General features: G+C 30.6%; 5 protein-coding genes across 6 annotated transcripts in view; 1 reads left to right on the top strand and 4 right to left on the bottom strand.

The window, feature by feature from the left end:
* Positions 1-815: 815 nt before the first annotated feature.
* On the bottom strand, positions 816-4,322 carry LOC115885434 (aldose reductase-like). Its single transcript, XM_030904352.1, has 6 exons — positions 4,139-4,322; positions 3,869-4,068; positions 1,922-2,072; positions 1,454-1,701; positions 999-1,262; positions 816-936 (listed from the first exon to the last, which is right to left on the bottom strand). Exons 1-6 carry the CDS (start codon positions 4,205-4,207, stop codon positions 891-893), a joined length of 978 nt encoding a protein of 325 aa, XP_030760212.1. The 5' UTR covers positions 4,208-4,322; the 3' UTR covers positions 816-890.
* A 495-nt stretch (positions 4,323-4,817) lies between these two features.
* Positions 4,818-24,392, bottom strand: part of LOC115885433 (aldose reductase-like) — a 67,408-nt gene continuing 47,833 nt past the window's right edge. Inside the window, exons 1-6 of one of the 2 annotated variants that reach the window (XM_030904349.1) lie at positions 7,747-7,981; positions 7,346-7,545; positions 7,039-7,192; positions 6,537-6,784; positions 5,055-5,318; positions 4,818-4,995 (exon numbers count right to left, since the gene is read on the bottom strand). In XM_030904349.1, the coding sequence (XP_030760209.1) occupies positions 4,947-4,995; positions 5,055-5,318; positions 6,537-6,784; positions 7,039-7,192; positions 7,346-7,545; positions 7,747-7,818 (987 nt within the window). In that variant the 5' untranslated portion in view covers positions 7,819-7,981 and the 3' untranslated portion in view covers positions 4,818-4,946. Of the gene's footprint in view, positions 4,996-5,054; positions 5,319-6,536; positions 6,785-7,038; positions 7,193-7,345; positions 7,546-7,746; positions 7,982-24,392 lie in introns of those variants that run through there. The other variant, XM_030904350.1, reaches the window with a different exon arrangement.
* LOC115885436 (dihydrodiol dehydrogenase 3-like) lies at positions 9,743-11,778 on the bottom strand. Its single transcript, XM_030904354.1, has 6 exons — positions 11,628-11,778; positions 11,146-11,345; positions 10,800-10,947; positions 10,415-10,665; positions 9,937-10,200; positions 9,743-9,885 (listed from the first exon to the last, which is right to left on the bottom strand). The coding sequence occupies exons 1-6, from the start codon at positions 11,685-11,687 to the stop codon at positions 9,846-9,848; spliced, it is 963 nt and encodes a 320-aa protein (XP_030760214.1). The 5' UTR covers positions 11,688-11,778; the 3' UTR covers positions 9,743-9,845.
* LOC115885437 (1,5-anhydro-D-fructose reductase-like) lies at positions 14,659-20,602 on the bottom strand. Its single transcript, XM_030904355.1, has 6 exons — positions 20,437-20,602; positions 18,193-18,392; positions 15,905-16,052; positions 15,151-15,401; positions 14,833-15,096; positions 14,659-14,771 (listed from the first exon to the last, which is right to left on the bottom strand). Exons 1-6 carry the CDS (start codon positions 20,494-20,496, stop codon positions 14,741-14,743), a joined length of 954 nt encoding a protein of 317 aa, XP_030760215.1. The 5' UTR covers positions 20,497-20,602; the 3' UTR covers positions 14,659-14,740.
* LOC115885440 lies at positions 22,444-23,741 on the top strand. The gene is made up of 3 exons (XM_030904357.1): positions 22,444-22,603; positions 23,220-23,340; positions 23,575-23,741. The coding sequence occupies exons 1-3, from the start codon at positions 22,492-22,494 to the stop codon at positions 23,690-23,692; spliced, it is 351 nt and encodes a 116-aa protein (XP_030760217.1). The 5' UTR covers positions 22,444-22,491; the 3' UTR covers positions 23,693-23,741.

Raw genomic sequence — 24,392 nt, 5'->3', positions numbered from 1 at the left:
ACGTTTTTTTTTTATATTAACATTTAGTTCGATCATCTATAGCAGATGTTCCCAACAATTTGTTTTCGTAGACGTCTTTCAAAATTTCACTGGTTTCGATGATCCTCTTGCTGCTGAATTTCTGCCACATTGCAAGACTGTAAAGATCATAATATTAAAAATTACACACTAAACCAATGAATACTGAACAACAACCAAAAAACGTAATATACAAAATAGCGATAAATTTTATATTGGTGAAACATCTAGATCGTTAAATGTACGAATTAAAGAACATAAAGATTATTCAAGAAAGGGCGACTAGCATTCATGGGACACAGGGCACAGAATAGATTTTAAAAACGCCAAAATTATAATGAAAGAAGCGATAGCCTCTAAAATAAAAATAAATGAGGCCTTTTTAATACAATCTAATAAAAATAAATATATTGCTCATGCATTTGTAGATGTTAGTAATGTATGGAAATCGCTTCTTTGATTTTAAAAAACATAACATAAATAAACATAGCATAAGTAAAAATTAAAAACAAATTAAAAATATATCTTATAGAAAGTTTTATGCTTTTTGGTTTTACCTTATTAAGTAATTGTTATCAGGTAGTTAATTGTTAATTTTGAAGTTTAACTTGATATAATGTCATTTTAACAGAACGTCAACGGTTTTTGTAGATGTATCTGTTTTAAAAAACTAAAGTTTTCTCGAATATGAAAGAGATAAACTTTCCGAAACGTATAGACATTTTGTAACAAATAACTGTTAACGATAGATATCATTTTCTAATGACAGGACTGGTTTTCATTGAAAGTAAAAAAAATAATACTTAAATACTTTATTTTTTAAAAAAGGTACTTAATTGATATTGTTGTTAGTTTCTTATCCTAATTTATAATTACAATGGTCTTCTTGGAAATGGGTATTCTGGATGTTCTACAAATCTGCAACAATAAAAAAATGTTAAAATAATTATCACATTAAAAAATTAGAGATCTAAACTCACTCTTTACTGAATGACATAGTGGCTTGTCTGCCTTCTTCTCCCAAATCCAGACTTTCCAAAGATTTTAAATCATTTTCGTCCAGAGAAAAATCAAACAAGCCGATATTTTCCTTGATTCTGCTTGGAGTGACGCTTTTTGGGATGACAGCTACCTTTTTCTGAACCCAGTATTTCAATAATATTTGTCCAGAGGTTTTGTGATGTTTTTCGGCAATGGTTTTTACTGTGGTATTGCCCAGAAGATCTGGAGCATTGGTTCGAAGCCTGGAAGATTATCATTCATCATCAGTTTACTACAATCTATTTATTTATTTTTTACTTTTCATTTTTTAAATATTTTTACTGGCTTTATGACTATTTATTTTATAGAATTTTCATTGGGTTTTAGTTTTAATTGATAATCAAATTACTTTAAAAAATATATTAGTTGTTGGTAAAATTAAGCAAATACTTACGGTCTTCCAACTTTTTCCAAAAACTTGTTGATTCCTGGATTACCCAAAGTCGAATACGAAATAGGCAAAACTCCATTTTGTTGTAAAAACTTTACCAATTCAGGTTGTTGCAAAAATACATGCAATTCAACTTGATTTGCAGCTGGTTTTATTCTGGCATTATCCAAAATTCTCTGGACTTGACTAATATTAAAATTGGAGACTCCAATAGCTTTAGCTCTGCCCAGATCAACTTGTTCTTCTAGTTTCTATAAAGTTTAAAAATATTCATTTATCTTATCTTGTTTGAGTTAGAATGTAAAATCTTAAGAAAGTAGTAGTTTTTTGGCAAGATCTTCAAACCGATAAAAAAGTTTTTCAGACTTTTGATGTCCATTTTTTTGTCTAGTTAGAAAAAAAAAGTTCTTTTTGGTATAAAAATTATCCAGAAAGAGTGTGAGATAGAAAAAGAAAGTTTTATAGACTTACTTTCCAAGTTGCTACAAGATCTGTAGGCTCAGGTTTAGATCCACCAGGGCCAGATAAGCTACCAGATGTACAAATCGGTAGATGTATCAAGTACAAGTCTACATAATCGAGTTGTAGTTTTTCCAAAGACTCTAGCAGAAATTTTTCAGCCCTAAAATTGTATATTGTCGGTATAAAATTGATAAATACAATCAAATAGCAGAAACGATAAAAAACTGTAAGAACTAAATGGTTCAGTTGATGTCTAGTGAGACATATTTCTATTAAAAGGCATAACTAATTGTAGTAATTCTAAAGTTTATAATGCACTGCTTTACTAACTTAGTAAGAAAATAAACATATAAGGGATTATAGGAGAAAATTTATGATTAGATAATTAAATCCAATTTGTCTAAAACTTTAACTATAACCTTTAGTTCGTTTTGGAATTTGTATAGAAATTTCTTCATGCAGATTTTTGGACTAGTATTAATATTATCAACAACATAGAATATAGTTTCTTTTTAATATGTTTAACAATCAGAACACATAAGTTTCAAAAATCCATCGTGCTAATACAGTTTGGTACAATAATATTCCCAAGTTCTACTTTTATACCCCTGCCTAAGAAGACCAATGCCAGAAAGTGTGAAGATCACAGACTTATCAGCCTGATGAGCCATACCCTAAAAATATTTCTGAAAATAATACACCAGAGAATTTACAAAAAATGTGAAAGGGACATAAGCGATTCGCAAATGGGGTTCAGACGAAGGTTAGGCACCAGGGAAGCGATAGTTGCAACACAGGTGCTTGTCCAGAAGTGCTACGATCAGAGAAAGGATGTGTGCCTGTGTTTCATAGACTACGAAAAGGCATTCGATCGCGTACAGCACCACAAATTAATGCAGCTCCTCAAACGACTTGATATAGATCATAAAGACATCCAATGCATTGAGAAGTTATACTGGAACCAAACAGCACGAATAAAATTGTCCAATACTATGTCTAATCCCATACAGGGTTGCGTGTTGTCTCCACTCCTATTTAATTTATACTCAGAAGCTATTTTCCAAGAGGCTCTGGAGGACGTGGAAATGGGGGGGTCAAAGTTAATGGAGTGTGGATTAATAATATCCGCTATTCCGACGATACGGTCTTAATTGCAGACAATATACACGATATACAACAACTGGTCAACAAGGTAGGAGAACAGAACAAAGCAATGGGTTTAAACATCAACATCAGGAGAACAGAGCAAAGCAATGGGTTTAAACATCAACATCAAGAAAACTCCATCCTAACATTTAACTCAAGGCCCATAGAAAGAGTAGATAAATTTAAGTACTTGGGCATCTGGCTCTCCGAAGATTGGACATCAGACAAGGAAATTAAATGTCGCATCGAACAAGCTCGGCAGGCATTCTCGAGGTTTCGAAAAGTACTTGTCTGTTCTGATTTTGACCTTAGCCTTAGATTAAGATTCGTAAAGTGTTATGTATGGTCGGTGCTCCTTTATGGTATGGAAGGTTGGACATTGAAAGCAGCTACCCTCAACAAATTGGAGGCTTTTGAGATGTGGCTATATCGCAGAATCCTGAAGATACCTTGGACGGCTAGATTGACAAATGAGGAAGTTCTCAGACGCGTTGACAAAAAGCGTGAATTATTTGAATTGATTAAAAAGAAAAAGACCGCATACCTGGGCCACATAATGCGAAACCCCAAATATCAGTTCTTGCATTTGTTGATCGAAGGCAAGATCGATGGCCGGAGGGGTATCGGAATTAAGAAAATGTCTTGGCTGAGGAATATTAGATAGTGGACAGGGCTACTCGATGTTCGGTCGTTAATACACACCGCCCGGAACAGAGAAGCAATGGAAAATGTTATCGCAAACATCCATTAATGGATCTGCACTAGAAGAAGAAGAAGAAGAATATTTCCAAAATTATAACAGATATCTACCTGTCTGGATGTACTCCATCTGTAGGTAACTTTGTGGTAATAAATATGTCCTTTCTGGACAATTTCCCTGAATCAAACCATTTCTTCAACACGTTTCCTATGATGTGTTCATTTCTATAAACTGTAGCAGTGTCTACATGTCTATAACCAGCTTCGAAAGCTGCATCTAAAGCTGCTTCTAATTCTTTTTCATCTGTAGCCTATATATTGAAGGAAAATATCAAAAAATTAATATTTTAGACAAAGTAATTGTTTCAGAAAAAAACTTACAGTGAAAGTTCCAAATCCAACTGATGGGATTTTAAATTTGCCAAGTAAATCAAATGTTTGAACTGCCATGGTCGCAATTGCAATAACAACTTATTACTTAAACACACACAAGTAAAACTATTCACGATGATAGTTATACCGCTGTATTTAACTTGAATATACCCAGAGATATCGAAAGCACGCTATTATAGACATAATGATAACGTTTATAAACACTTATAATTGTATAGTGTTAATTTTTAAATACATACATCATGAGTTGGCAAAATAGTAGGTAAACACAATTTTTAATAAATTTTATCGTATTCTTCAAGTGCCATTTTCGATTAACTCATTATGAAATATTTACTAATATTTGAATTATATCCATTCTTATTACTTAAAGTTTTTTTTTATATTAACATTTGTGTTCTGATATCCTTTAAACTTAAAAATGTTGTACTAGCAGACCTTGCAGTCGAACTTTGTTCTTTTTAGAACCTCTTTTAGTACGAAGTGGTATAAGATAGCTTAATAGCCGTAAAAAACTCATCGCAACTTTATTAGAATATTTTGAACGGGAAAGCGGTAGTAATGGCCCTTTATGTCCCTTAAGTGCCATTAAGAAGGTGAGTTTTGTTGATGTAAATAATAACCGTTTATATATTTATAATTAATTTATTTTTGTTTTCTGAAATATTATGATTAAAAGAAAATATGTAAAAATGGGCAACACTGTGCCCGTCAAGCTTAATCACGTGACCAAAAGTTTATTTAATATGAACTTATATTTACAATACTTCGTGTGATATGTGATTCTTATATTAACTTATGGTAATGGCCTTTTTGGAAAAGGATATTCTGGATGCTCAATAAATCTGCAACAAAGAACAGAATAAATAAAAAAACCTTCAAAAAATTGAGCCAAGAAACTAACTCTTTACTCAATAGAAAAGTGGCCGTCCTTGCTGCTTCACCCAAATCCAAACTTTCCAAAGCTTTTAGATCATTTTCGTCCAGAGAAAAGTCAAACAAGTCGATATTTTCCTTAATTCTGCTTGGAGTGACGCTTTTTGGAATGATCGGAACATTATTCTGGATCCAGTACTTCAGCAATATTTGTCCAGCTGTTTTGTGGTGTTTTTCGGCAATGGATTTTACTGTTGCGTTGCCCAGGAGGTCTGGAGCATTCTTTCGAAGTCTGAAACATCATCAGTCAGCATTAACCATCATCAACTACTTATAAATTTAATAAAACAATTTTTTGTTTTGTGTTCGGCCAACCTTTGAGCGAAAAAATGGCCCCAAAAAAGCCTAAAATTAGTTTTTTCGCAAATATCTGCCAAAATATGCAATTTACAAAAATTTTCTTCCAATAAAAAATAAAGCTTAGACAATTACCTACAAAAATGGTTCTTATCATTTTTTCCATAGAATTAGTAGTTTTCGAGATATTCCGCATCGAAGATCCCTGTATATTTTCTCTCCAAGTTTTAACGCTACGAAGATAGATTTCATAAGGTTATCGTTGATTGATAGAACAAAGTGTTTAGTAACTCGCTAAAATTTAATATTTTTTGATTATTCAAAGTTTATTTAAGGGGTAGAATCAACAGTTATTATATTTTGGAACTTGTTTGAATTTTGTCATATTTTATGATAATAAAAAACATTCCTTGGGCCCAAAAATTTTCAGATTTTTACTCACTTATTCATATTTTCACTAATAATAGCTTATTTTTTTATAACAGAGTCTTTTTAAGCAACTCGAAGTGTTTTTTAATCATATTTTAATAAAAAAACAACTATTCGTTAGTGGCTTTTTCCGTTCTTTTTTGGGGATTTCCGGAAAGTATCGTAAAAAAAAGAAAATTGTATAATTACGAATAGTCGAATTGGTTTCTTTTTACGGAAAACTACGAAAAATAGTGTCAGGATCATTTTTTTTAGCTAAGGACCCAATCTTCCACTAAGCGATAATGAAAATCAATTACATGCAATATTTCGACCAATATTGGCGAAAAACCGTTCTTTGACCTTTTAGAGCTGTTTTTAATCGTTTTTCTGTGATTTTACAAAAAATGTGTCAGGATCTTTTTTGTAGACAATGACCTAAGCTTCAATTTTTATTTCAAGAAAAATTTTGTAAATTGTATATTTAGGCAGATATTTGCAAAAAAAATGATTTTTCGGCCATTTAGGGCCATTTTTTCTGTCAAAACTGGCCGAGCACGCTGTTACAATTTTTCCCTTAAAACTACTACTCAAAAGGTACACAATCCGTCTAAAAAGTAAAGTTTGACGAGACTTGGGTCTCTTCGTGTCCTTATATGACTATTATCTCTACTCTCCATATAAAAAAACATATCAGAAACTAGTAATTGGTAATCTTCCATTAAAAAAAAATCGAATTACTTACGGTCTACCAACCTTCTCATAGTACTTGTTGATTCCTGGATTGCTCAAGGTAGAATAAGAAATGGGCAAAATCCCATTCTGTTTTAAAAACTTCACCAGTTCAGGTTGTTGCAAAAAAACGTGCAATTCAACCTGATTGGCTGCCGGTTTGATTCTTGCATTATCCAGAATTCTCTTGACTTGACTGATATTAAAATTTGAAACTCCAATGGATTTTGCTCTACCCAGATCCACTTGTTCTTCTAGTTTCTAGAAGGTTTAAAAATACTTAGTTATTTCATTATAATGTTTGAGCTAAAATCGTGATTTAAGTTTTAAGATCACTGGAAAGTAGAACTTTGGCAACAGCTGCAAACAAAGAAAAATATTTTTTCTTACTTCTGATGTTCATTTTCCCCAGTCTAGGTTATAAAATCCCTACATTCTGGTATTAAAATTCTCTAGGAAGAGTGAATTTTCTCTTTGGTCTTAGTAAAAAGAAAAATAAGGTTTCGTTGGCTTACCTTCCAAGTAGCCACATGATCTGTTGGCTCAGGTTTGGCTGATTCTGGCCCATGAGCTAAAAAGCCCGATGTACAAATGGGTAAATGTATCAGGTACAGGTCTACATAGTCTAACTGTAGTTTTTTCAAAGATTCTAACAGAAATTTCTCAACCCTAAAATTGTATATTTTCGGTAGAAAATTGATTAATACAATCAAATATCAGAAACCAAAAAAATATAAGGACTGATGAATTGTTCAATTGAAATGTTCTGGTTGGTTCCAATTGGTTACAGATAATCTTTCTAAAATTATAATAGACATTTACCTGTCTGGGTGTACCCCATCTGGGGGCAACTTCGTGGTGATAAAAACGTCTTTTCGGGATAATTTTCCTGAATCAAACCATTTCTTCAAGACGTTTCCTATGATATGTTCGTTGCCATAAATTGTAGCTGTGTCTACATGTCTATAACCAGCTTCGAAAGCTGCATCTAACGCAGCTTCCAATTCTTTTTCATCTGTAGCCTAAAAAATGAAAAAAAAATATCAAAAAATTAACATTTCAAACCAAATATTTTATAAAGAAAACCAAATCTTCCATTCTTCAGTCATTTAACACTAACTGATACAAAAATTCAACTATTTCAAGAGTAATTTCAATTAATTGAATGTTTTGCTCGAATAATAGTATAAATTATTTTTTTATAATATAGCATTTTAACTTACTGCAAAAGTTCCAAATCCTACCGCTGGTATTTTATATTTACCAGCTAAATCAAACGTTATTTGCCCTGCCATGGTCACAATCTCACAGTAAAAAGATATTTTTAAAACTATTCGTGATGATTTTATACTTATGTTTTTTTAAATTCAATATACCTGTAGTTATTTGACGAACGCTAATATAGATATAATGATATAGCCTGCGGCCAAATAATAAACACATTTTTTTTTATTGACTAGTATGTCTCAAGTGGAGTTCGTGCAACATATTATGAAATACTGCTTTAATTTTATCTGTATTATTACTGATAAAATAGGTTCAAGGAAGATTTCAACAAACGATGATAGAAAAAAAGAAGATGACGTCCATACCAATCCGTTTATTTTACTAAAAAAAAATTCTAATTTACTTTAAGTTGACTATGGATGGGTTTATATCTATTATTTCGTCATGTGTCATCGCTTGTTTTTTTTTAAGCAGTCTTATTGGTTTATTTGAAATTATAACTTGCGGTTCGTAAAAAAAACTCGAAATACCAAGGGTGTGGTATCAAATTATTCGTAAAAAAAAGCTTTTTCCAAATATGCTAATGAGCTACCCTCGTTCCATTTGAAAAAATTGAGATTTGATTAAAAATATGATTTGAGAATTTTCTAACCGTTTTTCTAAGGTTCCTTGATTAAGAATTAGTGTCATTAAGTAGTTTTTATTAAGCGAGAATATCAAAAGTTGACATATGGTATGTCATTCTATTCAGAATACAATTTTCTATCGAATAAAGTATAAAAATCCCGAGGGTGCCATTTAAAAATCAAAAGTTGTAGTCATTTCCGGTGAAACAGGAAGTGACCAAAAACAATTGAATACGTCAATCAATCCTAATTTATGTCATATACTAACATACCAAATCTCGTGTTTTTATCTGAAAAAATAAAAAAGTTATAGGGGGTGAGCCACTTTTGGGACGCACCCGGTATTTCAATATGAGGTGCCTGGACCAAGGAAGGCCATGATCCTTTGAAGGCCAACTATAAAAAAGTCATAGTTATGACAAATTCCTTGCACTCACCCTAATCTCCATTAAACTTAAGGACACAGACGCCTATTTTTTTAATCCGGTCCCTCGCTTCGTAGTCTTCGGTCGTCGATGTTAAAATTGTAATTCGCGCGCACAGGAAAGGGTAAGTTTTTATGTAAATAACCTATTATTTTCTTATTTTTTTTGCTGTAGATTGTCACATAAGAATTTGTTATGGTAATAAAGAAAAATATAATAGTTTTACTTTGATTTCAGTTAAAATGTCGGTAGTGTTCTCGTGAAAGCCAGTGGTTCCTTATAAGGCCAATCGAAAATTTGACGGTTGGCCTTGCTAGAGTACATGGGCCTTAGGAACATTTACAAATCATGAAAATATGAAGCGGGAAAATTGAAACAATGTTTTATGTTTAAAATATTATTATTTATAAGGGTTATTCAACTTTTTAGCTAAAAAACATTTTGGCCTTACAAAAAACAAACCCATAAGAAGGCCATTATAGGTAATTTTTGATTTTTGTAATTTCATTCTAAAACTCATTGGCAACTTATTTGTTATCGATATAATACTCATTACTAAAATTTTTAAATAATTTCCATTTATACATTCTTAGTTATATTATTGTGTTCAAGGAACGTTCGTTGAGTTTTTTAAAGAAGGTTATAATACGTTAAGCATTTAATTTTTCGTTTAAATCAAAGAGCGTTTTATGTAGTTTTAGTAAAAGCGGATATATTTTGATTATTACAACTCTAGTTTTAATTTGAACGACTGATTTATAATATTGGCCTTGTATGGAGCCCTGTTCCTTACAAGGCCATTGGGAAGAGCTTAATAAAAGTTACGTTTAATAAATAGTGATTACATCTAGAATAAAGAAAGTAATGTATATGTTAAATCCAATTTAAACAAATTTGGTCCAGGCAACGGTTTATGGTGAATAAATAAAAAAAATAGAACTTTTTTTAACTTATCTTTATTTATAATTTTACAAAAAAAAATATACAAATTACACATTCCTTATTCCAAGTAATTATTTTCTGAAATCTGATGCTTTAGTATATTTACTCTCTGGGAAATGGATACTCTGGATGTTCTATAAACCTAAAAAACAACAATTTTATAAAAAAATAAACTTTTTTTGTCTAGACTTACTCTTTGGAGAATATGATGCTGTGGTCTCTGACTCCTTCTCCTTTATCCAAACTTTCCAGTTCTTTTATTTCGGTCTGGTCCAGAGTAAAATCGAACAAATCGATGTTCTGCTTGATTCTACTGGGTGTGACGCTCTTAGGAATGACAGCGATATTTTTTTGAACCAGGAATTTGAGTAGGATTTGTGCCACTGTTTTGTGGTGTTTTTTGGCGATTTTTTCAACGATGGGGTTTTCCAGAAGTCCAATTAGTTTGAATTTTAAACTAAAAAGTTGTTATTTGTTTATGGTATTAAAAACAAAGATTTTTCATGTAATTTGAAGTTCAATTATGATATTTTTTCAGCAATGCTGGTGATATTTTCAATTCCAGTGATATTACAAAAATAATAAATATAATGGCATTATTTTTATATTAAAATTGCTGTAAATCGTTACTGTTGTAAAGTCAAATCTTCGTCAAATCATTTTATACTCACAATGGTGCACCGTGCTCGGCAAAAAACTTGTTGATTCCTGGATTTCCTAATGAAAAGTACGATATAACCACCACGCCATTGTCTTGACAGAACTTCACGAGTTCCGGTTGCTGCATATAAACGTGAATTTCCACCTCGTTAGCTGCAGGTTTTATTCTGGAATTGTCCACGATTTTGGCAACCTGCTTCTGATTGAAATTTGACAAGCCGATACTCCTGACGCGTCCTAAGTCAACTTGTTCTTCCAGTTTCTGTAAAAGGCAAAAAATATCACTCAATACATAATAACATAAAGTCAATATACGAAACAACATCATATACAGTAAAGATCAAAATATGTAGTATATCTTGTTCTAGAATTTTAAAAACTTAAAAATATTCTTACCTTCCAAACTGCTATAAGATCGGTTGGTTCAACCTCAAGAGGAACCACATCTAGCCTCTCTTTAGTCGTAACAGGAAAATGAATCAAATATAAATCAACATAGTTAACTTGCAACTTTTCCAATGATTCGTTTAAGAATTTTTCTACTCTAAAATGAGAAAACAAAATATTAATAAGAAGAATATTCTTTTAATATTCTAAGAATAACTTTACCCACAGCCTATATATTCATTAGACAACCAGTAGACTTGAACCAGTCTCAATAGTTTGTATAAGTAGGTACGCAGAATTTCATATAAATGATGGTAAATCGACTGGTTGTTTAATCAAAAGGCTGTGATTTTACCTATCAGGATGGACACCGTGTGTTGGCAATTTTGTCGTGATGAATATTTCTTCTCTGCGAAGTTTTCCCGAATCAAACCATTTTTTCAGAACTTTTCCTATGAGATGCTCGTTGTCATAGATGGTAGCTGTGTCTAAATGTCTGTAGCCAGCTTCAATAGCTGCGTCTAGGGCTTTCTCCATTTCATCTTCGTCAACAATCTGTAAATCATTTATAATAAATTAACTTTTTATGAAATTCAACAATTCAACAAAATATTTAGGTAGTTTATTTGGATTATTAATAGTTATTTTTTGTACAAGATGTCTTTTTAAAAATAAATATGTAAAAAATATAAATAATAGTACTATTTTATCTACTATTTTTGATAGATATAACGCAATTTTAACAGTTGCTATAGAAAAAAAATATATGTAATTCTAGTTATTGTTTTAATTCAGAATTATAGTTTTTTTCGAAAAAAAAAAACACAAAAGACTTACAGAAAAGGTTCCATATCCGACGGCTGGTATATTGCTTTTTCCGAATTTTGGTATTGACATTTTAGAGAAAATTCTTTTAAAACTATAAAGCAGACACTATCTAGTCTATCTAGAATATCTTGACTGGCTTATTGAACATATAGGTACCTTTTAAATAATAACCGATAAAACTAGGAAAATTACTTGCTGATTTCAGTGGCGGTACATATCTTCTGTGGGGTTTAGAAAAAAAGATAAGTCTAGTCTCATGAATAGTTTAGATATGTTTTCTTTCCATTCTTAAAAAAATAATTAATTCAAGATTGTTTTAAAAATATACTCCTCTGCACAAATTTCCGCCACCCTAAAAATTTGACTAACTTTGATGTTTCATAACTTTTTATTTTGTAATCCGATTTTTATTTTTATGGTGTCAGTATGAAGATAAATTTATTGGCATTATTTTTTATTATTTTAATGGCTTATATTCTTCGGTTAGGTGTGTTTATACCGTGGAAAATCAAAACGTTATTTTTCGCAATAAATTTAAAACACCCTGTGAAAAAAATGAAACGAGCATTTTGGATTAAAAAATACTTTCCTGCAATCTTAGATGTATTCCTAATATTTCATTTTTTGAATTATCCCATTATCTCTATTCATTTATGAGCTACACATTTTAAAGTAAAGTATTGATTTCGGAGATTCTTTTATTGACAAAACAGTAATTTTATAATAATTTTAATAGTGTGTATGTCCACCTCGCGCCGCAATAACAGTTCGAGGTCTTCATCGTATCGAATGAATAAGGGTAGTTATTATTTCTTGATCAAAGTTAAAAAAACATAATTTCTTAATATGGCACCCCAGAAGCTGCTCTGTAGCCGCGATTTGAGCCTAGATCTCAGAACTCGTATGCTCAAATGTTATGTATTCCCAGTCCTTTTGTATGGTATGGAAGCTTGGACCCTAAACGAGCTTTGCGAGCGGAAACTGAGATGTGGGCATACCGTAGGTTGTTGAGAATACCATGGACAGAACATGTAACCAACATGGAGGTTCTGAGAAGAACGAGTAAGGGCGTAGAAATCCTCAAGGAAGTGAAAAAAAATTGCAATATCTCGGCCATATCATGAGAGGTCCAAGGTATGAGATTTTGCAACTCATAATCCCGGGAAAAATTGTAGGAAAAAGATCTGTTGGAAGGAGAAGAATATCCTGGCTCAGAAACCTGCGAAAATGGTTTAATGTCACGTCATCTGACCTATTGAGGGCCGCAGCTTCCAATGATGATAGCCAACCTCCGATATGGAGACGGTACATGAAGAAGAAGGCACCATAGGTTGGGTTGTATATACAAGGTGTCCAAGAAATAAGTGCACGTATTTTAACTGGTAGTACAGTTCAACCCCAGAAACACGCCTATGAGGTTTTCTTCGCGAAAAAAAAATTCTGAAAATTCGAAATTTTTTGGAATTTTTTTAGTTTTTAATTAAATAGCATAATTTCTTAATAATATGGCAACATAGGTAGTAGATTAAATTTTCCAGAAAAAATCCAGTGGTTCTCAAAATTTTAGCAAAAAATCATTTTTTTTTTGGAAATTTTCAAAATAAAATAACTCCGTTATTTTGGACTTATTTGAAAAACGATACAGAGAAAATATGTTTCTTTTCTCGAGATCTTCCACTCCTTAAAATACTTGCACTTATTTCTGGGACACCCTGTATTTACATAGGATTAAATTTACAAAGAAAGAAAACCCAGAAAAGATCCAGTGTTTTCAAAATTTAAGCCAAAAACCTACTTTTTTTAAATTTTCAAAAAAAAATAACTCGGTTATTTTGGACTTATTTGAAAAACGGTAAAGAGAAAATATGTTTCTTTTATCGAGATCTACCAGCCCTGAAAATATTTGCACTTGTTTAATATTCACCCTGTATAGTGCCTGTGGCAAGTTACAAGTTTATATTGAATAATAGTCTCTAAATTATTCGAATTATTATTTCTTTAAGATATTTTGATATTGACGTATTTTTGTACGATATCATGGAAATAAATAAAAAAGAACTTTTCAACTAAATTTATGAAAAATTTAAGCCTTATTTTTCATATAGACGTTGGTTTTTTATTGATATTTTCTTTCGTTCCCTCCGCTACTGGTTTTATTATATTTTTTGCATATCTTTCTACTCGGAAATCGCTTAAATTCTTTCTTTAATCTAAGATTAATAATTTTAGGACCAGCCGGAAAGGAACTCCATATAAATAAATTAATTGATATCAAAATTACGTAAAGTTGTGTAAATTTAATAATTCCGCTATGAGTATGCATTTTTTCTTATCTCCCAGTTGAAGGATATTGACTCGAATGTATGAAATAATTTTGAGATAAAGTACCTATAAACTTTATCAACAATTGGGTAATTATTATTTGTTGCTAGTTGTTGCTAATTGATAAACGCAAAATTGATAAAAAAACCTGATAACAAATTTATTTAATTATACAGGGTGTCCAATATTACGTAGACATAGAACAACTACATATTTTTTTTTTAATCAAAATAAACAAAATTATACAAAAGTGCTTCGTTTTTCCGTTAAAGGGCATCAATGAAAAATAAACCTGAACATTAATTCATTTCAAATTTATATTTTTTTAAACTTATAAAGCTTGTTGTCAAATATTATTTGTGATACTATCATAAAATTCCATATTTTTATCAACTAGATTATTAAAGCATAATAGATTTTTTGCGCCTCCATAGATTGATGTGAGTTTGAAGCTTGAAGTCAGATTTGGAAAAAAAAATGTTCTCCAAAAGTATGCACGGTGGCGTTTTTGTTACAAGTGTCAAAAAATGTAGTAAATACTAGAAGAACCATTTTAAGAAAAAAACCTTTTTCAAACCTAGTTTTTACCCTTTCCGTATTTTTTTTAATTTTTATAAAATTCAAATGTTAAAGCACTTAGCAAAACATAGACACCTAGAATCTCTTTTTCAAAAAGCCCTTCTTTCACCTCCTTCAGGACCGTATTAAAAAAAATACGAACCAAACTCAAATTTTATTTTGAATATAAAACATTAAAATATATACACGAAAAAAAAATACAAAAATCAATTTCGCTCATTTTAGAAGGGGTATTCTGGATGATCCCTGACCCTGAAAATAAAATAAAATATTTAAAATACATCAAAAATCGTTTATTCCAAACTTCACTTACGCCTGTGAATATACTTCGCCTAGATCCCTCACTCCTTCACCCTTATCCAGACTTTCCAGAGCTTTTACGTCGTCCTCGTCCAGATTAAAACCAAACAGATCGATATTTTGCTTGATTCTATCGGGGTTGATACTTTTTGGAATCACTGAGATATTCTTTTGAACAAGAAATCTCAACAAAACCTGTGCTGTGCTTTTACGATGTTTTTCTGCTATTTGTTGAACGGTTGGATTATCCAGAAGCCCAAACTGTTTGAACTTTAAACTAAAATTTTTTTGGGAAATGTTTATTGAAATTTTGAAAACTACAATTGCTTACTGTCCGGAGCCATGTGCGGCAAAGAATTTGGCAATTCCTGGATTTCCCAATGAAAAATACGAGACCAAGGCTACACCGTTGTCCAGACAGAATTTTACTAGTTCAGGCTGTTGTAAATACACATGAAGCTCAACCTGGTTGGCTGCTGGTTTAATTCTGGAATGTTCCAGAATTCTGGCGACTTGTCTTTGGTTGAAGTTTGACAGGCCGATGTTTTTGACCCGTCCCAAGTCAACTTGTTCTTCTAGTTTCTGCAAAGAGACAGAACATCAGAAGAATATTGTTGATTTTTTTTTTATTTTTTATGAATTTTCCAGAAATATTGAAAAAACTTAAACAGTATTTTGAAGAGATGTGAATTCTCCAATGAGTATCGGAATAAACACCCAGTATGTGTTTCATTTAAAATAAAAGCGTAACTTTTTTGAAAGTGACCAATGTTCAATATTAATTTTGTCTCACTCTGTATTGCTTTCCGGGTCAAGTCTTAGTTTGATTTAAATTGCAATGGTTATTTGAATTACTTATTAGGCTCTACAGGGTAAGTTCTAATTTAAGTAGCTTTTATTGAAATTTAAAATTTGTTCTTCATTTTTATAAATTGTTTAATATACCAAAAACTTTACATTTAGTTATATACTTCTCTAATGAAAGTCACCTTTATTTTTTTCCTAGAATCATGTATACTACCCCTGTATAGCTATTCTATTAGAATTTTTTTTTGTCATAGTAAGATAAAGTAATTGATTCTAACTTTCCAAACTGCTAGATGATCTGTGGGTTCAACCTCCAATGGAAGCACATGTAACCTAGTTTTGGTTGTAACTGGAAAATGTATCAAGTAGAGATCAATATAATCAAGCTGCAACTTTTCCAAAGATTCCTTCAAAAACTTTTCAACTCTGAAACGAATTTTTACAGTTTATTAATAAAAAAGTTGAATTCAAAGAGACAAGAGAAGACTTATTTGACATACGATATAAATTGACAGAATAATAAATTTACTTTAAATAAATAAATATAAATAAATGCCTTTATTGTCAAAAAATTTTTCAATTTGTAGACAAAGGTAAACTAAACAAACAAAGTAAAAAAACAAGGTACACAAACAAACAAACAAAAGATCATACAAAACATTATACAAATAATATTGTCAGTCTTATTGTTTAGAAGAAACCTTTATAAATGTTTACAATGTCAAAGAACAAAAAAATAAAAATGATATTCAAAAATATTTAGTTAGTTTATAGTAAATATCAATGACCTCTAAATAAATTTATTTCGATGCCATTAGCAAATATAGCAATAGCAAACATTAGACCAGTGTTTACAAGATCAAATTCGATTTTCAAAATATAATTCATTTACGTCGTAGAAAGCATTTGTGTCGTAGAAACCGTAGTGTGCATTTTTTTCGAGTTGTATAATATTGAACTTTTAACTAACTCTGAGCGTGGGGTAGGTAGATAAAGATCTTGCTCCGCGTTCCTGAGTGCATAAGTGTGAGATGGCCTTTCTTGAGAAGCTTGATACATGTTTACGTATTAGGCAAACAGATTCAAATATAAATAAGGAAGGAAGAGTCAATATTTTTAATTCTTTAAAAAAGTCCCGGCAATGAGTTCTGCTGTTCAGTCCCAGTGAATATCGCACAGCTCTCTTCTGGAGCTTGAAAATGCGGTCAAATTAAGTTGCACAACACGTACCCCAGAATGGAAGGGCATACCTGAGGTACGCCTCAAAAAGTGCATAATAAACAGTTCTAGCCACTGACAAGTTAAGCTCCTTAGAAACAGACCTTAAGCAAAACAGGCAGAGCTCAATTTTTTCGACAAAGCTTCGATATGTATGTCCCATTTCAGAGAATTGTCCACAACAAGCCCTAAGAATTTTACAGATTTTACGACGTCAATGGTGGTGTTGTTAAGTACAAAAGGCTGCAGCGAGTTTTTATACGACAAAGCTTTAGTTTTAGAAATGTTGAGACTCAGGAGGTTCGAATCGCACCAAGATTTAATGGTGATTAAGTCATTTGATATAATCCTATGAAGTGCCGTAATAGTAAGTGCTTGTTGCTCCAAGTGAAGCTAGTGTCGTCCGCAAAAAGACATATTTTGCCACTGATGTTTATGTTAGCAATGTCGTTAATAAAAAGAAGAAACAAAATAGGGACTAGTACTGAGCCTTGTGGTACTCCACATTCTATTGGCTTGTTAGAAGACAACGTGGTATCCACCCTCACAAGTTGACTTCTGTTGCTCAGATACGACTTAAACCATTCGAGAGATGATCCCCTGAACCCATAGTGCTGCAGTTTATTAATTAGGATCTTGTGATTTACACAATCGAACGCCTTAGAAAAATCACAGAAAATTGTTGCTGTAGAATGATTTATGGACTTGTTGCTTAGAGATCCAAATTGATATTCAGTAAGTATTTTGTACTTAAACAGAAAAGATACCAGCCTTCTTTTAACCAACCTTTCTATGATCTTAGATAGCGTTGGAAGGAGTGCAATTGGGCGATAGTTAGAAGCTTCATCTTTGTCTCTTCCTTTATGCAGAGGAATGATTATTGCCGTCTTGAGACATTTTGGAAAAATACCATTTTGGAACGACATGTTTATTAAAGTTGTTAGGTGATTCAGAGTGCTTTCTGGCAGATTCGAAAACATTTTTAAAGTAACTTTTGAATAATTAAAATGATATACAACTGTCATAGTCAAGTAATACTTAATACCAAAAAGTCAACATTTTTTAGCAAAATGTGACGAATATAATTTTTGGGTTTTATATCAACATTTTAACGGCTACCTTAATAACTAATATAGTTTGTCCAACAAATAAAGAAAGATTTCGACAAACAAAGTCCAAAAAAATAACAGAGAAACAATCGATCTGTCAATTAAAATGGCAGATACTGTCACTATGACAGTGACATTTGTGTAACTAGGACAGTGACAGCTGGGTCTTCTCGTGGGACTATATATCATTAAGTTTTGAGGTTATAAAATATTTTATAATTTATCTTAAAATCATGTACCTATCAGGATGAACGCCATGTGGCGGTAGTTTTGTTGTGATAAAAATGTCTTCTCTACGTAACTTTCCAGAATCAAACCATTTTTTTAACACTTTCCCTATCAAATGCTCGTTATCATAAGTATGAGCTGTATCTATATGCCTGTAACCTGTTTCGATGGCAGCTCCTAGGGCCTTTTCTAGTACTTCTTCATCGACAATCTGTAGAATAATAATTATAATCAAACACTAAGCTGACAAAATAACACACTAGTATACACCAAAGATTCCATATCCCAACTGTAAGTCTCGAAGAACATTTCGAGAAATAAGTTACATTTTGAGAAAGAAAAACAGATATCTCAAGTATTATTTGATTTTGTATATTTAATTAGACTGTGTAATAATAAAGATAAATTTTGTGCCCGTGACTTCTAAATCAAAAGCTTAAAAAAAATACTAGCAGACCTTGCAGTCGAATTTAGAACATCTGCGGAGTGTACAAGATAGCTTAATAGCCGTAAAAAAATCATCGCAACTTTATTAGAATATTTTGAACAGGAAAGCTGTGGTAATGGCCCTTTATGTCTCTTAAGTACTCTTAAGGACATGAATTTTGTTGATGTAAATAATAACTGTTTATACAGGGTGTTTCGAAACAAATGCGAAAAATTTCAGGGGGTGATTTCTTGTTCAAAATAAAGGGTAGTTTGCTTTATAAACGTTGGGTCAAAAGTCAACCATTAGGGAGATATCGCGGTACAAAGATAGCGGAAAAATAATGTTTTTATTTTTTATCTTGAAAACGAAAAATGATAGACTAATGAAATTTTATGGAAGCATTACTGTTATGAAAACATACTTTCTGGTAATTTTCTCACTTTTTTAAAATGAGTGGAAGGGGTTGAAATAAACTACCCCTATCATTTTTGTTAACGAAATTTAAAAAAAATCTTATCAAACACATGCAAAAAAATTAATTTGGATAGCTTGGTTTGTTTAGATACTTTTTTATCTCTTGTGTTTCTTTGATAAAACTCCCCGATTTGAAATTAAAAAATAAAATGTAAAGCATTACATGTCAGGATAAAAAACATTTTTAGATAAAGAATCTAGTGATAATAACGCTAATAATAAGAACCTAGATAATAACGTATTGCAGTAGAGTAATGGTCAATAAAATAATATTAGAAACATCCTAAAAAGTGACAGCGGCCCACTAGATTTTTTCCTAAAAAAATTAGAGCAGCCCACTAGATTCTTTATCTAAAAATATCTTTTGTCCTGACATGTAATGCTTTACATTTTATTTTTTAATTTCAAATCGGTAGTTTTATCAAAAAAACACAAGAGATAAAAAAGTTTCTAAACAAACCAAGCTATCCAAATTATTTTTTTTGCATGTGTTTAATAAGATTTTTCTTTAAATTTCGATAACAAGAATGATAGGGGTAGTTTATTTCAACCCCTTCCACTTATTTTAAAAAAGTGAAAAAATTATCAGAAAGTGTGTTTTCATAACAGCAATACTTCCATAAAATTTCATTAGTCTATCTCTTTTCGTTTTCAAGATAAAAAATAAAAACATTATTTTTCCCCCATCTTTGTACCGCGACGTTTATGAAGCAAACTACCCTTTATTTTGAACAAGGAATCGCCCCCTGAAGTTTTTCGCATTTGTTTTGAAACACCCTGTATATTTATTATTAATTTATTTTTGTTTCCTAAAATATTTTGATTAAAAGAAAATGTGTAAAAATAGGCAACGCTGTGCCGATTAAGCTTAATTACATGACTAAAAGTTTATTTGATATGAACTATATATACAAGGTGTCCCAGAAATAAGTGCAAGTATTTTAAGAGGTGGTACATCTCGATAAAAGAAACATATTTTATCTTTATCATTTTTCAAATAAGTCCAAAATAACGGAGTTATTTTACTTTGAAAATTTCAAAAAAAAAGATTTTTCGTTAAAATTTTGAGACAATTTTTGACAAAAAATTATTTTTTTTTAAATAAAAACTCCAAAAAAGAAAAAAATTCCAAAAAAATTTCAATAAATTCCGAATTTTCAAAATATTTTTTCGCGAAAAAACCTCAAAGACGTGTTTCTGTGGTTGAACTATACTCCCAGTTAAAATACTGCACTTATTTCTGGGACACCCTGTATATTGATATATGACGATATTTTGCTAATCTTTGATACAATACTTTTTTAAAATATATGATAAAATTGCACAAAATATTTAACATTTAGGTACTTACGGAAAACGTACCGTAACCCACAGCCGGAATATTGCATTTTCCAAATTTTGGAACGGCCATATTGAAAAAATTTCAAAATAAATGATGTTATGAAAGAATTTGGTATCACTACAAAAACTAATGTGTTAACGGACTTTCCGTTAATATGACTTATATTTAAATAATCTACATTATAATGTTGTAGTACTATATCATTAGATAACTTGTTTGTTTTAACCAGTGGCAGGGAGTTATTTTTTTCCTCGTCACTGAAAAAAAAACAAAAAAAAACAATTTTTCATGGCACATGAAAATTCGTTTTTTTTAGTTCCCTGATTATTGCTGTTTTTTTATAATTTTGTGTATTTCATAATATTTTATTACTAAAAATTGAGCTAAAATATATTGGTAAAAGATCCTCCACCGCTGGTTTTAATATATTTTGTATGTCTACTGATAATTCACTTCAGTTATTCTCAGAGATTTTAATCTAAATAATATACTAATAGACTCGAAAGAATATTCGTTATAAATAAGTCGTACGATTATGAAAAACACTAAAATTAAAATTACATAAAATTGCGAAAATTTGGCTATGTAATGAATAACATTGCGTAATTTTTTTTTAATAAATTATAAATTACTCATTTCTACCCAAAAAAAAACTCAAAAGAAAGGCCGAAAGTTCAAAATGCTTCAAAAAATATAAAATATTTTGCCACATTTAATTGTTTTATTCATGTCGATAGATGACGCCTAGAGCTCAGCCTCGCCAAAATTATCATCGATTGTCATTCCCCAGCCGTCTTTGACGCCGTTTTTTTTCACGATCGTATGGCATTATTTTAAAAAAAATGTCTATACCTATGTGGCGGATTCATCTCTCCAAACAATCCTATATGGGTATTTCACCACTGCAAGAAAATCTACAAAATAAAATAGTTTTGGAAAGTTTATCTCTTTCCGTCGTCGGAAGCAAAAAAAATACAAAGAATAAAGAAAAAAACTATTTAAAATATTAAAATTCAACTATTCGAGAACACTTTGTTTTTTTTTTAAACAGATACGTCTGCAGAAAACCGTTGACGTTCTGTTAAAATGACATTATATTAAGTTAACCTTCAAAATTAACAATTACTACCTGATAACAATTTAATAAGGTAAAACCAAAAAACCCCAAACTTTCTGTATGATTATTTTTAATTTTTACGTATGTTATGTTCTTTAAAATCAAAGAAGCGATTGCTATACATTACTAACATCTACAGATGCATGAGCAATACATTTAATTTGATTAGATTGTATTAAAAAAGCCTTTTTTATTTTTCTTTTAGAGGCTATCGCTTCTTTCATTATAATCCTGTGTTAAATAATCTTTATGTTCTTTAATTCCAACATTTAAGGGTCTAGATGTTTCACCAATGTAAAATTTATCGCATTCACATGGTATTTTGTATATTACATTTTTTGTTTGTTGTTCTGTATTCATTGGTTTAGTATGCGATAAAATGTATCTAAATATATTTTGTGTTTTGAAAGATGTTCGTATGTTATATAGTTTTCCTATCCTTCTTATTTTTTTCCGAAACGCCTCGTATGTATGGAAATATAAGTTCTATATTGGGTATTGTTATCATTGTGTCTATGATTTGGGGTTTGTATTTCATTTAATGTTTTGTCAATAAAATATGGTGTATAGACGTTTTTTATTAATGTATTTTTTATGTGGTTTATATCTCTGTTTAGTGAAATGTCGTCTGAACATATTTTTTTTGCACTATCATATAAACTTTTTATAACACCTTTTTTTATTACACTTTTACTGTGATTAGATGTGATTTTTTTTTGCATTATTTTTAATTATTCTAATATTAAACTTGTGTGATTTATTTCGTAGTAAAATATATTTAGTGGTATTATATCTTATGGAAAATCCAAATAAACAATCTAATTCTGTATATTCGTAAGACGGTTATCATTGTTTATTATTATTTTTAACAAATATTAATCACATGGTCGGTCCATATCGTGTCTTGACCCACAGCTTATTAGCAATACAGACTAGTTAGAATCAACATGAAGCTCTTAGTTTTTACTATTATTTTTGGATTATTTTGTCACGGTACTATGGCATGGGTAGGGATAATTTTGAGAAACGATACAGAAAGGGCATCCCATAAAATACCAGGTGAGTTTTTAATATACATAATGTATACAGGGTGATTATTTTGAAAAGTACCACTCGGCAATATTTCCTGTAGACCAAAAATTCTCTCGGAAAAATTTCGAATACGTATGTTAAATGTTTTTTTGCCATTCTTAAATATTTAAGTAGTTTCGTATATATACAGGGTGTCCCTTAAATAAGCGCATGTATTGTAACTGGTTGTATAATTCTCCTGAAATTTGTTAATTGTGTAATGTTACCACTTTCTACGTTACCTACATTTTCTATACAATAAATTAAGAAGATTAATTTTAGTTACCTATATCAGTTGTATTACTAATAATTATACATTTTTACTGTTAATTTGAACTAAATTGAAAGAATAAATCTTAGTAAATATTGCAGTTTCTCATATCGCCATATTTTCATCCATACTTTCATTGGATGTAGCAAAAAAAAGCCGTCGAATAAGCCGGGATTTTGTTGATTACCAGTTAATGTCGTCATTTCAAAACTAAACAAAAAATATGTTTCCTTTGTCCAGATCACCATTACTATTTAAAATACTTACATTTATTTATGAGACACTCTGTATATATTTACAATCTTTTTAACCATACTGTATTTGTATTTCTAGATAACCGTTGCTTCAGTTTGTACCAGGACATCGGAGAGCTGGGGTTTGGTGAAAGAAAAAAACTGTCAGAAAGCTGCGCCATAGCAACCTGTCAACCAAATTTGGACCTAGCCCTGGAAGGGTAAGAGCTATTTAACATATTTTACGACAAGATGCCAAAACTTTTAAGTATTTTGTTGTTTTTTGGCTAGTTTTATTCTTAATAACAGTGCAAACAATACTACAAATTTTGTGTTGATTGTAGATCTGTTTGCAACAACCATATTTATTATAAAAAATAACACATTTCTATATAGTATTATAAGTTAATATATGTATATATATAATTTTGGAATTATATTTAATTCTAAATCAGGTGCTCTACAGTAGCAGTAGACGGGGAATGTCAAATTCTAGATGGAGATATCAATGACCCGTTTCCAGATTGCTGTTACAAGATAGTTTGCAAAGAATCAATTTTGAACAAAATATAATTTATTGTATATTCATTTAACAAGTATTATTAAAGATTATTATAAAATACTCTAAATAATCATTCATTCAAAAAACTATATAGATATGTTCTCTATTAGAGAATATGCTGCAAATATGTACATATACAGAAATAAAAAAAAATGAAGAAAATCATACATACAACCAAATGAAAATATATTATTTTTAAATAGTTTTTGGTTAATGACAGTGCCAAGTAGTAGTTAACAAATCTTGTTTTCGATTATTCCAGTAAACAAATAATTTGAAATAAACAACTCTTTTCTATTGCTTTGTTTTTGATTTAGTGGATAAATAATATGATTTTCAGATAAACTAAATCCAATATTGACACAGACACCACAAAATGTAATAATGTTTATACACTTTTCATAATTGCTTATAGATTTTTTTTTTATTTTAATACCTATCAAACTAAGCAGCAACTGTAATACTAATTATATGATATTATCAGTAAACACAAAGTAATAAATAAATATACAGTATGTCCCCAGATTGTCTTTACAAGAGGAAAAACTCTTTTATTATTGGCATTGCCGACAGTTATTTTCGCTATAGTATCATTTAAGCATGGTGTCTTCCTCTTTAATTGATTATTTCATGACATAAAGAAATGTTTTAGAGTTCAATGCTTCAAAAATAGATAGATAGCCTGATCTAATCCAGTACTTTAAAAACTTT

This window comes from Sitophilus oryzae, unplaced genomic scaffold (genome assembly GCF_002938485.1).
Source record: "Sitophilus oryzae breed Bouriz unplaced genomic scaffold, Soryzae_2.0 scaffold_381_pilon_pilon, whole genome shotgun sequence".
In the NCBI taxonomy this organism is placed as follows: Eukaryota; Metazoa; Arthropoda; class Insecta; order Coleoptera; family Curculionidae; genus Sitophilus; species Sitophilus oryzae.
Note: the sequence above shows the minus strand (reverse complement) of the source record. Positions and strands in the feature narration are given on the sequence as shown.

Excerpts from the sequence above, each read along its gene's own strand:
- LOC115885434 (XM_030904352.1), bottom strand. The coding sequence starts at position 4,207 with ATGGCAGTTCAAACATTTGATTTACTTGGCAAATTTAAAATCCCATCA. Across the intron at positions 4,069-4,138 it reads TTGGATTTGGAACTTTCACT|GCTACAGATGAAAAAGAATT; the intron begins GTAAGTTTTTTT and ends TTCAATATATAG. Across the intron at positions 2,073-3,868 it reads GATGGAGTACATCCAGACAG|GGCTGAAAAATTTCTGCTAG; the intron begins GTAGATATCTGT and ends ATACAATTTTAG.
- LOC115885436 (XM_030904354.1), bottom strand. The coding sequence starts at position 11,687 with ATGTCAATACCAAAATTCGGAAAAAGCAATATACCAGCCGTCGGATAT. Across the intron at positions 10,201-10,414 it reads GCCGAGCACGGTGCACCATT|TTTAAAATTCAAACTAATTG; the intron begins GTGAGTATAAAA and ends ACAACTTTTTAG. Across the intron at positions 9,886-9,936 it reads AGCATCATATTCTCCAAAGA|GTTTATAGAACATCCAGAGT; the intron begins GTAAGTCTAGAC and ends GTTGTTTTTTAG.
- LOC115885437 (XM_030904355.1), bottom strand. The coding sequence starts at position 20,496 with ATGGCCGTTCCAAAATTTGGAAAATGCAATATTCCGGCTGTGGGTTAC. Across the intron at positions 15,097-15,150 it reads GCCGCACATGGCTCCGGACA|TTTAAAGTTCAAACAGTTTG; the intron begins GTAAGCAATTGT and ends AAAAAATTTTAG. Across the intron at positions 14,772-14,832 it reads GGCGAAGTATATTCACAGGC|GGTCAGGGATCATCCAGAAT; the intron begins GTAAGTGAAGTT and ends TTTTATTTTCAG.
- LOC115885440 (XM_030904357.1), top strand. The coding sequence starts at position 22,492 with ATGAAGCTCTTAGTTTTTACTATTATTTTTGGATTATTTTGTCACGGT. Across the intron at positions 22,604-23,219 it reads GGCATCCCATAAAATACCAG|ATAACCGTTGCTTCAGTTTG; the intron begins GTGAGTTTTTAA and ends TTGTATTTCTAG. Across the intron at positions 23,341-23,574 it reads TTGGACCTAGCCCTGGAAGG|GTGCTCTACAGTAGCAGTAG; the intron begins GTAAGAGCTATT and ends ATTCTAAATCAG.